At 49.4% G+C, this 13511-nt stretch overlaps 1 protein-coding gene across 4 annotated transcripts in view; it reads right to left on the reverse strand.

The window, feature by feature from the left end:
• Positions 1-13511, reverse strand: part of Dnai7 (dynein axonemal intermediate chain 7) — a 42401-nt gene that overhangs the window by 7058 nt on the left and 21832 nt on the right. For all 4 annotated transcript variants that reach the window (XM_050164675.1, XM_050164674.1, XM_050164673.1 and 1 more), the window contains 5 exons: positions 13297-13400; positions 11449-11845; positions 5194-5275; positions 2613-2770; positions 54-210 (listed from right to left, as the gene is read on the reverse strand). In XM_050164675.1, coding sequence (XP_050020632.1) covers positions 54-210; positions 2613-2770; positions 5194-5275; positions 11449-11845; positions 13297-13400 — 898 coding nt within the window. The remainder of the gene's footprint in view (positions 1-53; positions 211-2612; positions 2771-5193; positions 5276-11448; positions 11846-13296; positions 13401-13511) is intronic.

Genomic DNA, 13511 nt, shown 5'->3' on the forward strand with positions numbered 1-13511 from the left:
GCCTGCTGCCGTCACTTGCATTACCCGCCTTGCTGGCTGAGGCATAGCTGTACCTTCAGCATCCCACCTTATGACCTGGGGGTCCTCAAAGAAGATTACGTTCTCGTCGACCTCCAGTGTGACCTCTATGGGTGGAAAGGCACTTTCTGGATCGGGTTCGTCTGTGTTTTCTGGAGGATATGGAAACCTCTGCAGTCCTTCTTGGCGTATCTTTTAAAAACGGACCAGAATGATGAAAGTTAGCAGGTGTCACGATGGCCAGATCCACCTCTGCCTAACGAGCTCTACTCGCTGTCACCCACTCAGAGATAAATGTTTGAGGGGAAAACATTGCCAAACTTAACCACAACCACGGAGCTTCCTGCAGGCCGGGCTCCAGAAGTGTAGTGTTTTCATCATCTACATCTCGGGCCTGTATTCCACAGAGCCCATCACCAGGGCACAAGAGAAATCAGGACACCCACAAGGACTACAAGAAGACTTCAAGTTCCCACCAACACTCAAACACTGAGAACGGAAGTGTGGGTGCCCCTGGAGCAGTACAGGAAAGAGGGGGGTAGGGCTCAGGCTCACAGCAGATTCCTGCGGCAGGGTGGGTCTGTAAACCTTTGGATGGACAGGGGGAGAAGGCGCCAGGGGAAGATGAAACTGTTGGGAAGCCCCGAAGAACATTCTCATGGGATAGGTGGGAAATGAAGAGCCTCGCACACAGAGGCCTCTCAGGAGCCACAGCCGGTGTGGGGAGAATTCTGGGAACTGCAATGCTAGATGTGAAGACGTGAGGCAGGACACTGACAAAATTCACCCATCTCAGGGTGAGCCCTCCTGTGGCTAGCGCTTTGCAGGCTGCCTTCACGGAAGGGCGTGTCTTCTTCTAGGCAAGCACTCCACCATGGTGCCACACCGCCTGCCCCAAAGGGACTGTTTCCTTCGTCTGCCCACCCAGTGCCCTCTCTCGTATGGATTCTGTGGAGTGCATGCAGACCACGCTATCGCCCGCAGACCTGTTCTTATTTCAGGGGGAGAAAGAGAAAGGAAAGGCTTGATCAAAATCAGCCGGGCAAGAGCCTCATGGATAAAACCCAGGAATACAGCAGCACATAGGACAGTGTGTGGCACCCCTGAAACATTGAGATCTTGCTAGGAGTGATCAGGGAAAAAATGTATCTGCAAGACAGAAGTTATCTCCGGACACTTAGAACACTTACAACATGAGGTCTGTCAAGTCAAGTCCGCAAAGTGGTGCTGGACAAGAGGAAGGGTGGCTTCTTTTGTGAGGCTGGGGTTTGAATGCAGGGCCTTGATCAAACCCAAGTCTTTGCATTAAGATTTTGCATATGTTTTGAAACATTCTGAGAAGGGCTGTCCAAAGGGTCAGCTGGCCTAGACTGGGTAGGGCTCCTCTTCCTTCCCAGGTATTGGAATGGGAGTATGGAATTAAACAAACAAACAAACAAACAAAATCACCACCCTTTTTTTTAAGTTTTGTTTTCTTAGAATTAAGAAACATTTTTCATGTGGAGTGATTTATGGTGCGGGTGCCGTAGGTGGGATCGGTCGGCACATGCACAACAAAAATAAAACCAAGCACTAAAAATTAAAATAAATGAACTCGGGCACTGCACACTTGTGATCTCAGCGCTTGGGAGGCTGAGGCAGGGGGATCACCACAAACCCTGGTCTGTGGCATAGGCTGCAGGACAGCCTGGAGTTCACAGGAAACAGAGCGAACAGAAGTTCTACAGATGGAACCCACCAGGTCCTTCCAGGAGGGGCTGAGGGAGATGGGGCAGCTGTGGTAGAGAAACCTAAGCCTGGGGAGCCAGCCCAAGGTGGCTGAGCCTCTGTGACAGCCAGGAAAGGACCCCGACTGTCAGATGCAAGTGAGGCTGTTGCTGACTCAGTGGATCTGAGGCCACCAGCCACTGTGACATTTGCGGATGCCCCCCGGTGCCGCTATGTCTCTAGACATGGTTCCCAGGGTTCTCCATGCCAGGAGCATGCTCTACCACGGAGCTGAACCCCTAGCCTGAGTTAGTGGGTGTCACGTGGGAAATTCCCGAGTGGTCACAGAGGTGGTTGCAGCAAGCCTGAGTCTCGAGCAGATCCAGCTCCCATCCCTGGGATGTTCCTCTACCACTGCCCTTCATAAGCACATTTGAACCAGAACACAGGCGTGCCCACACTTTCCTACAGAGGCCTCAGCACCGAAGAGGAGGGCTGTGGGGTTCTCAGAGTCAGGGTAGCCGACCAAGGCAAAAATGGTTACCACTTGGCCATTTAACAGGAAAAAACAATCTTTGCCAAGCTCTGATGTAGACCAGCAGTGTTAAGGATCAGCTGGCACTCTTGGGCATCAGGACTGTGGATTTTCAACTAAGTTGGTAAGTAAGAATTTCTCCAAAAATAGGATCAACGTGCATTAGATGCTGAGAGGATGGGAAATGAAGTAAATCGATTTCTACTGTTTCTGCGATCTCTAGGGCAGCGTCTCCGCACCTCCACCAGCACCCAGCCCTTCACTGTGATTTCTGTGATCTCTAGGGCAGCATCTCTGCACCTCCACCAGCACCCAGCCCTTCACTGCGATCTCTAGGGCAGCGTCTCCGTACCTCCACCAGCACCCAGCCCTTCACTGGCTTGTACTGAGGGGGCAGCGCTAGGATGTCCAGGTGGTACACTCCGCCCAGGGTTGAGAAATGGAACAAGTCCACCTCGTTTTCAAGGATATCCGGCAGCTCCACAATATTCTTCACCAGGTGCAGCTGTGCTAAACGAACCATAATAGTGCAAATTCAAAACAGACTGGAACATTTTTGTGGCGGGAGGGAAAAGAAAACAAAATCCCAGGACTGGTAAGGGAGGTTTGTCTTTGGGCACTTCACTTTACACAAGGTTCTCGGAGTGCCTCACTAGTCAGCTGTGAGGGGAGCAGGTGTGCGTGGGTGTGTGTGCTGTGGGCGCACATGTGCAGTGGGGTAGGAAGGGCTCTGTTTGCAGTGCATGCTAGCATTGTAGAAGGTTATATATAATAGCAATTGTATTACTAGTAAAACATTTTCTGTTTCATAAAAGACAAAAACAGCTTGATCAAAAATTGATAATTACCAAACTTAGTCCTTAAAATGAGACATTACCTGACTGGAACTCCGAAGGAGGAGGATGAAAAGGTTCATGGTGGAAAAGTAGAACTTGGCCAATGTATCAAATGAAAAATGGTTTTTTCAACAAAAATAGGCCCAGCTCATAGCAAAGCCAGGGAAGTGGGCTCCTGTGATCTAACAACCCAGGGACTGAGAAGGGACACCAGTGGTCACTGGGACAGGGCCATTCTCACCTCTCCACCAGACAGCCACCTCCGAATACCACCTTAGCGGTGGCCAAACCTGATTCTGCAGACTGGTACAGCTGTGTTGGTGCTCGCCTCGAGTCCCAGTTCCCAGGAGGGACAGGCAGAAGGGTCCACATGGCAAGGACTGGGCTAGCCAGGGCTAGGTACTGTGACCCTGCCCCTCCCCCCAGAGCTAACTAATATGTCCAGTCCAAGTTCCTTCAACCATAAAATCCACACAGATTTAGTACCATGCCACAGTTAGTACCATGTCACAGGGTTAGTATGGTGTCACAGGGTTAGTACCATGTCACAGTTAGTACCATGTCACAGTGTTAGTACCGTGCCACAGTTAGTACCATGTCACAGGGTTAGTACGGTGTCACAGTGTTAGTACGGTGTCACAGTTAGTACGATGTCACAGGGTTAGTACGGTGTCACAGTGTTAGTACCGTGTCACAGAGTTTGGCAGGAGAAAGAGTGGGAACGTGTAGAGCTGGCAATGGGCAGGCAGTAAGACACAGGGATGTAGTGACATCACTCCCTTGAAAGGGACGCGGCAGGGGTCCCACATGTCTCCTTTGTGAAAGTTTAACAAACTTCACTCTTTAATTATTTTTTTTTTGAGACAGAGTTTCACTGTGTAGCCCAGGCTGTCCCAGAACTCACTCTGTAAACCAGGCTGGTATCAAACTCAGAGATCCGCCTGCCTCTGCCTCCCAAGTGCTAGGATTAAAGGTGTGCGCCACCACCACCCAGCTAACTTTTAAATGTATTTAATTTACAATTTATTGGCCTAAAAAGAAGCCAGAAATACTGCTGTGCTCAAATCCAGATGGTGATGACATCTCTGACTGGGCATCACCACGGAGGGAACTGTGGTGCTAAATGTCAGAAGCCCCACAGCCCACTTGAGCCTCGTAGGTCTAGGGAGAAGAAAAACCTTACTTGGTATAACTACAGACATAGTTCAAAGATGGAGGAGCCACGTAACTTGCTGGCAGTGTGCTGCCTAGTACCCGCAAGGCCTTGGATTCGATCCTTGGCCCCACATAAAGCTTGCTTGTGAGCCCAGCACTTTGGAGGTGGAGCCAGATAGATCAGAAGTTTAAGGCCATCCCCAGCTACAAAGGGTTTGAGACCAGCCTGGGCTATATGAGACACTGCCTCAGAATATAGAAATAATTGAATAAAAGAATACAAAGAGTGAAGTGTTAGGAAATGTAAGGAGGAAACAGAGGGTTAGGACAAATATCCCGGGAAGTCTACAGAACAGATTCCTTCAACGTCACTGAGAGGGGGCGGTGAGAGCTAAGAGGACAGAGATCATCAGACAAAAGGCAGGCACGTGGTCACCGCCCCTTTTCCAAGGTGTGTCCAGTGTAGGCCACCTGCTGGGCGAACCTGTGAAGGACTCGGGCGTGTGTCCACGCATGTGCTTGTGAGTGTGCACTGCACTGAGTACAGAGAAGAAAGTTATCATTTCACTAGCTGCAGGGATTGAAGCGGCGCTCCTTGGTGCGGGTTGTACTATACAGCTACTTTAGTAAATGAGACAGGCTACCAACGTATCCTGGGATCGGTGCTGAATATCACTTGTCCAGGACATATATTTTTCTGAAGGACATAACTTAATATTGAGTAGAAGAAAGTGATCATCAATGTTTTATCTGATATGGTCCCACAGTTTCATTAAAACCAAAAAGGTGCAAGTGAGAGACAACAGACAGAAGATTGAACCCCGCTTGTCTTGGGAGAGGGATGGTGAAGGATTTCTGCTTTAAAGATTTCTTTTTACTTTGGCCTTGTGTTACTCTTCTGAGAACACCACCTCCGTTACACACCGGGGGTGATGGGAATACCTGCTGAGACAGCTTCACTTAGCAACCGCATCTCCAGTTCATATTTGGTAGCTTCGGCATTTTCATCCTCCTGGTAGGAAATCTGCAACCAAAGGACAGGCGGCTGTGAGCGTCAGCATCCACGGAAATTATCCAGTGAGTGGAAAGGAAGACGTCGGTCCACAAAACAGCCTGCGATATGGGCATGCCGTGGCACTGCATCTAGTAAACTCGAAACCCACAAAGTTAACCCATTAAAAATCTATCATCAGCCGGGCAGGCCATGGTGGTGCACACCTTTAATCCCAACACTCGGGAGGCACAGACAGGTGGAACTCTATGAGTTCCACGCCAGCCTGGTCTGCTGAGTCACTTCCAAGCCAGCTAGGGCTAGACCAGAGTAAGACCCTTTCCCAAAAACCAAAACCAAAGAATAGCAAAACCATTCATCATCAGCACTTTCTAGCATGTAGCCTAAATATTGTCATTTCAGGGGAAACTATGTGTTGTTTTGATTTGCTATACGCCTCGTCTCCTGGTCCTCACATGCAATCTCTTCAGTACACACACCAGCATATATCCAGAATGTCTGCTGTCGCTCCTCCAGTCAGCTCACTAAAAACAATAATGGGACTGGGGAGGCAGCTCGGATAAGTGCCTGCCCAGCATGCAGGAGGACTGGGGTTCGACCCTCAGCACTGCATAAAACAGGGCTACATGACATCCTGTCTCAAAACCACTGGATACAGACAAACAACAACACAACAAAGAAGTAAACAAGCAAAGCTCCTAAGATCATTCAGTAGAAAACACTAAGCTAACATACATAGTCTTAGCTTCGGTTGCCAGTACCACACACACACGCACACACACACAAAACTTAACCTCATACAGGCTTGTAAGTTTTTCTTTTTGAAGGCCTGGGGGTTGAACCCAGGGCCTCAAAGTTCAGAGTCCCTTAAAGAGACACTTTGCAACTTGAACTTTCAACTCAAAGACCCATATCCATCTGCTTATTTCTCAAGGTAATAAAATAGTTCTGAAATCAATTATTATTTTAAAATTCTCATAATTATGTCATAGTCAAGTTAGGCCCTTCTAAATATTTTATGCTACACACAAATTTAGAATACACCTGAAATATGTGTAAAAGCCATTAAAATCAATTAAGAGACGGTATTAAGAGCCCTCTAGTGGTCAACTTCTTAATGAGCTCAAGGAAAAGAAACCCACACTGTCATTTAATGGAAGAGAATTAATTTTAAATGTATACTAATCTTCAGTCAGCTTGACTAGATCCCACCCTGAACAGAGTCACCATTCTTGTGCTGGAATCTCAACCCGACGAGAAAGAGAAAGAAAAGGAGCTGAGTACCAGCATCCATCTCGCTGCAGGCTGACTGCAGAAGTCCCTGTCCAGCTGCCCAGGGCTCCTGCTGCCATGTCTCCCGTGATGCACTGTGTCCCGTCAGACTAAGAGCCCGAACAAACCCTCCCTTCCTTCAGTGTCTTCTGTCGTGTATTTTTGAAAGATAAGTGAGAAAAGGAACAGAAGACGGCACCAAGGAGCAGTGCTGTCGCTGGGAGCAACCTGGCCATGTTTTCATAGCTTGAGAAGGTGCTGGGAAGGGCACGGGGCAGCCTGGGACTGTAGGCCCGGGAAGCCCTAGAGATCTGTCCACAGAGCTCAGTGGACTGCTCTGTGGGAGTTTGGAAGACCGGAACACCTAGGAAACAGAGGAGCCGGTATGGTTTTCCAGATAGCGTATGCGTAGTGTGGGACTTCATAGGGGAGGGAAATCCACTGGGAAGTGGGCTAGAAGCCCATTATGTTACATCCAGGTAGAGAATCTGGCTTCACTCTGCCCAGTCTCTAAAAATCTGAGTGAGGCTGGACCCAAAGTACTGAACTAAGTTGTCTGACGGATGACGTTTCCAGACTGTAACGTCCAGGCTGTGTGGTCACGGCTCAGTTTGTAGATTCAAAGCGTGGGAGCTGAAGGCTTTGAAAAATGGCCAGTTTGGTGAGGAAAGAAGTCTAAAGGCGCGGAAGAGGAAGGCACGGACCAGCCCTTGTTGCTAAAACTCTTAGAGCCATTAACAGAAGAAACCTGGTCCCCTTCTGTGGGGCAAAGGGCAAGGCACCAGGGAGCAGGATCCCACCCATCAAAGGCTCCAACTCCCATCCTGCCTGGGCGCCTCTGCCTCCGGACATCTGCAGGTGAAGTGCTGCCGAGCTGGAGGTCCGTTAGCAGACCGCGTCCTGGGAACGTGCCTCGCCCAAGTCACCCTCATCTCGGGGTGGTGAGAACTTAGGAAGCTGTCAGGTTGGGACTTCTCCCTACCTCGGTTCCCAGCTGTGCCTCAAGCTCTGGAGAAGCTAAGTAGGCTCTTCAGCTGCGCTTCGGGAGCATCTCACAGGATGCCATTGGTGTCTTCATGTTTCTTCAGGCATCACGCCAAACAGAAGCTGCCCAGGGCAGCGTCAAACAGTAACAAAAAGCAGGCAGGCTTAGCTAGCCACACCCTCAATGGCCACGTGGCCAAGGAAGCTAAGCTCCATCTTCCTGAGTTCAGAGAGCAAATCAAACACCAATGGGGCAGACGTGAGGTCTTAGCACACACAGGCCCTTCAGCGTTATTGTGAATTTGTAGGTTTAGGCTAGCCACACACAGGCCCTTCAGCGTTATTGTGAATTTGTAGGTTTGGGCTTTTAACAGAAAATCATCCAGGGGCTGGAAGTGGTGCGGAGAGGGTAAGAGCCCTGGATTGTTTCTCAGAACCAGAATGGGGCAGCTCACAGCCACTTAACTTCAGCTCCAGGGACTGCGACGCTCTCCTCTGGCCTCCCCTGGCACTGCACTCATGTGCACAGACCCAAAGGTACACACGCAATTGGAACTAAAACCTTCTACAAAAACTGTTTCCTAAATTACAAATTTACAGAATGGCAACTATGACCCCATGAGGCCACCGTAACTGAGTCATGGCTAGAAGACAGAATGCTTTAGTTGTGCAAATTCAAGTTGGGGTTCAAATTATGTAGTCTCTAATTATCGTTCTTCAGTTTTAAGTTGATGTAATTCTTGTGTAAGATACTCGTAGACTCACTTTAAATATTCACCGCGGTGAAGCCGCTGGGGACTGAGTGAGAAATCACCTAACATGCTCACAGTCCAGAAATCTTCTTGAGTAGTGAATCTCAACCCCTGGGTCATGACCCCTTGGGGATCAAACGACCCCTTCACGAGGGTTGAATACCAGCTAGCCTGCATATCAGGTGTTTACACTATGATTCATAACAGCAACAGAATCACAGGTATGAAGCAGCAACAAAAGGAACTTTCTGGGTGGGGTCAGCACGGCGTGAGGAACTGTATGGAGGGTCACAGCGCTAGGAAGGGCGAGACCCACTGCTAGAGATACTCGTAAAGACCTCTCGCGTGCTCTTTGTTCTTGTGACGTCACGGCTGCAGCTCCTGCCACTCTAAGTCAACCTCATATCCTTGTATTTTAAATTTTCATCTACATTGAAATGGTGTTGGGTTCAGAGACAATTTCCCATGCCCTCCTACCCACACATACTGCTTCCTGTCCTACAGGTAAAGCAAATCAGGCCGCCATGCCTGAGCTGCAGGGAGTCGGACACAATCTTCACTGGCCCTGGGAAGGAGAAAGGACCAGAAGATCTGAACTCCAAGAAAGCAACCACCCATAGAGCTAAAACAAAACCAAACAAGTTATTTCTTAAAGAAAATTTTCTATCAGTTTGTTTTTTAGACAGAGTCTTACTGTGTAGACTCACTGGTCGTGACCTCACAACCGTCCAACCCCCCCCCCCCCTTTACTGTATAGACTCACTGATTGTGACCTCGCAACCATCTCCCCCCCCCCCCGACAACTGACAGATTCGTAAAGATGGGGGACATTAGTATTTCTCACTTCTGCAGTGGCCCTGCCCCGTTTTCTGGTTCTCTTCCCTTCAGGCCTTTCAAATGCTCCTGCCACACTCACACACAAAACACAATTATCTGCACTGAGAGTCAACTCACACCCACTGTCTCTATTGCTTTAGATTCTAGAGTCTTCAAACTTCTTGAAACAACTGTTGTATTTCAAACAGGATTTTTCAACATGCTCTTAGTACAGCAAATAATTCAACATTTTAAAATTCTATATTTATTTGTGTGCAAATAGTACAGATGTGTGTTTGTGTGTGCACATGTGTCATGCCATGGCACATGTGTGGAGGTCAGAGGTCAACTTTCAGGATTCTGTGCTCTCCTTCCCCCATGAACGACTTAGGGATGAACTTTACCCTGCAGGGTCAATTCATACTTGTATTTCACACTGTCTATTCCTTAACGCTTCCCATACTTAAAGAAAACAAACCTTCCAAATCAGTACACTGCTTGCCTCGTGTACTCACACTGAGGTTTGGGGGTCCCTGAAAATTCTAATGGGCTGTTAGCAACGAAAGAGGGTTTGAGCAGAGAAAAAAACTGTTCAAGTCCAAAGTTGTTCTAACAGAAAATGTGTAAAAATCTTGACAATTGGAAAATGACCACAAGTCAACAGCAGGAGCATGATTATTTTTAATAGTATGTGCATGTGTGTGTACGCGTGTGTGTGCACAGGTACTCAGGGCAGAGGGGGACACTGGCTGTGTCTCTGTGTGTGTATGTGTGTGCACAGGTAATCAGGGCAGAGGGGGACACTGGCTGTGTGTGCATGTGTGTACGTGTGTGCATGGGGACACTGGCTGTGTGTGCATGTGTGTACGTGTGTGCACAGGTACTCAGGGCAGAGGGGGACACTGGCTGTGTGTGCATGTGTGTATGTGTGTGCACGGGGACACTGGCTGTGTGTGCACGTGTGTACGTGTGTGCACGGGACACTGGCCGTCCTGATCTATCCATCTCTACCTTATCCTCTAGAGATAGAGTCTCTCTCACTGACCTGGGATGGTGGCCAGCAAGCCCTGTGGACCCTGTCTGTTCTTCCACAGTGGTGGGGTCACACGTGTATGTGAGGTCACACTCTGAGGTTTTCACAGGTGCTGTGATTTGAAGTCAGGTCACCATGCTTACATAGCAAACACCTTCTCTGCTTGTGGCACGAATAATTAAAACCCAGAGACAGATACTGGGGTTCAAGCTGAAGATCAGAAAAGCAAAGCAGTCAAGCTTCCTCTCCCAAGGCTCAGACATCAAAGGGGCGACCTCAGAGCGACTCAGACTGCAGTGCTCTCCACCGAACCTCACACTGCAAAGAGCTCTCCTCCTGCCTTACATCCCCCTCTCGGCCCAGCCATATCACTCCTGTCTCCCCAGCGCTGGGTTCAAAGGCTGTGACTCCCGAGTGCTGGGGCACTGGTGTGTGAGGTCTAGTTCTCTTTAGACAGAGTCAATCTCTGTAGCCCAGGGTGGCCTTGAGTCCTGGGACTGAGTCCTACTCCTTGGCCTCTTGTGGCGCAGCTCTGCACTACAGGCAAGTGTGAGTTATTAAAATACAAATAAATTATCATATGCCGGCTGAGCCTTTCCCCCAGTCCCAGGCCTGTAGCCACTCAATTGCTCAAATAGCACAGCAGAGAAGACAGGCCCTCTAGAGGTGCTGTACCTCAGGCTCCATCAATCGCCTGGCTGGTAGCTGGCGCCTTTACTCCAACACTCAAGCTTGCAGAGATGGGCAGATCTCTGTGAGTGGTGAGTGTTAGGCCGGGCTGGTCTACATGGTGAGCTCCAAGACAGCCAGGGACACATAAGTGAGACCATGTTTCAAAAAACAAGTCTTAGAAAGCCAAATGCTGGGGAAACGGCAGAAAACGGAACCCCTCCAGGGTGTGCAAGCATTTGTTGTAAGGTGGGACATGTCCAAGCACCCTGCACCGGGTCTCCCGGCTTTGCAGCAGCTGATGGACATGACAATACAGAACGGGAGGCCAAAGCAGCTGCTCCTCCAAGCACTGACTGTGAGCAGAGGGATGAAAGACACACTGGAAACCAGGGCGGGCAAGAAAGGGGCTTCTGAATAGCTCTATTTGCTCAGGAAAAGTCTTGAGAATGCCTCCAGGGGCCGCAAATGCTTACTACGCAGAGCAAACAACTCACAGACTCTGTTGAGAGCACAAGTTAAGTGTCTCACGCTTGCAATCGCAGCACTTGAGAGGCGGAGGCAGGAGGACAGCTGTAAGTTGGAGGCCAGCTTGGGCTACCTAGCCTGGAATGTGTTATCAGATACCACCTCAGACAGACAGAAAGACAATGTCCTACCCTTGGTACTTCATTGTACTCTAGTGCCTCAGAGATGATCTCCTTCTCTGGGACCAAGCTGCCCTCTCTGTCTTGTTTCAACTCTGCCTCCTCATCTTGGCTGGTGGCTTCCTTCTCTGTGCTGACGGCCTTCTCTGTGCTGACGGCCTTCTCTGTGCTGACGGCCTTCTCTGTGCTGAGGGCCTTCTCTGTGCTGACGGCCTTCTCTGTGCTCTTTTCTTTTCTGAACTCCTCCTCTACGATGGGGGCGCGTTCTTCCCCAGGGACGGCGGTGGGGAACAGGGGGGTGACATGATCATAGCGAGTGTGTAGGAGCCGAAGGGCGACATCACTTGTAGCTAGTATCTTTGGGATTTCAAATCCAATTTGTGTTCCAGAGAATTTCACACTTCGATACCTGGCAGTGATTAATTGAAGGAGAGGAAGAGGATGAGCCAGAGAAGGCCAGGGCCTCACAGCACACTATGTAGCCACTCCTTTTGTGTCCCGGGCGTACTTGATTTACCTGGAGCACTGGGACCCAGTGCTCCTCAGAGCACTCCCTTGGGTGCCAGCAGCCCTCGGTCTCTCCCTAGGAGCCTCTCCGAGCTCCACCCCAGCTCTGACAATCTATGGTTTCACTTTCGTTTGTACTCCCAGGGTATCAGTTTGTGCTCTGGTTTTCCTGGTGAGGAGGAGGAAGAGGCCTCCCTGTATGAACTCTAAGAGGCTCCATGTGACCCTCCCGGAAGAATCTATGACACTGAAAACAATGGTTTTCACTGATGACTCTAAAATCCACCCCACTCTAGACTTCTCTCAGTGCCTGCCACATTTTTGATATTGGGCATTCAGTCAGTCTGGCATTGAATTAATCCTTGCAGTCCTCTCCTGCTATTATGAGAATAAAGCCAAACCTTACTGTCCCCACTATTTCTTTCTTACGCAGGAAAGCCCGCCACCTTTGCCTCTTCTACAGATGGGTGTCCTTCATGAGTCTCTGTGTGGCATTCTACACTGACATGTTGCCTTGAAGTCGACAGAAACCACAACATTTTGTAGAAAATACAACTTGGGAAATATTTTGTTCGCTCCTTTTATGAAACATCAAAAATGAAACTCAAAGCCAGGCCTGATGTCACACACCTGCGACCCAGCACCGGGGACGCTGAGGCAGGAGGACCACCAGTTCCAGGCCAGCTTTGGCAGGGGGTGAAGGTGGAAAGGGAGTTCCTCATTTCTTAAAATAGTTGATTTATTTTTATGTACACGAAAGTTATTTTAATGCATGTATGCATGCGCACCACTCGTGTGGCCCGCATGTGGAGACAGGGCATTCACTGTAACATGTCTGCACCAGACACGGGGATGACATTCACTGTAACATGTCTGCACCAGACACGGGATGGCATTCACTGTAACATGTCTGCACCAGACACGGGATGGCATTTACTGTAACATGTCTGCACCAGACACGGGATGGCATTCACTGTACCATGTCTGCACCAGACACGGGATGGCATTCACTGTAACATGTCTGCACCAGACACAGGATGGCACTCACTGTAACATGTCTGCACCAGACACGGGATGGCACTCACTGTAACATGTCTGCACCAGACACGGGATGGCACTCACTGTAACATGTCTGCACCAGACACGGGATGGCACTCACTGTAACATGTCTGCACCAGACACGGGATGGCACTCACTGTAACATGTTTGCACCAGACACGGGGATGACTCCTGTGGCAATCCATGCTTAAACTTCAAGCCACCCTACTAAACGCCGTGCCTGTGGGGTGTGGGTGGGGAGTACCTGGGCCACCCTACTAAATGCCGTGCCTGTGGGGTGTGGGTGGGCAGTACCTGGGGTTCTTCTTTAGGTTTGCCCACACGTACAGGGTGACATTCTCGTCTTGGATGATTTTTTCCATGTTCCCACTGTCCAGATCTGCTAAGGTACTAGCTTCCTGTAAGAGAGAAGCATACAGTCACACAGTGCAGGACGGTCACACGGTCACTGGTATATTGGGCTCCTTGTATTGCTACAAGAATAATCTGGATAAAAGTAAGTTTAAATC

Source organism: Alexandromys fortis, unplaced genomic scaffold (genome assembly GCF_014885135.2).
Source record: "Alexandromys fortis isolate MF-2015 unplaced genomic scaffold, M_Fortis_MF-2015_v1.1 scaffold_153, whole genome shotgun sequence".
NCBI lineage: Eukaryota > Metazoa > Chordata > Mammalia > Rodentia > Cricetidae > Alexandromys > Alexandromys fortis.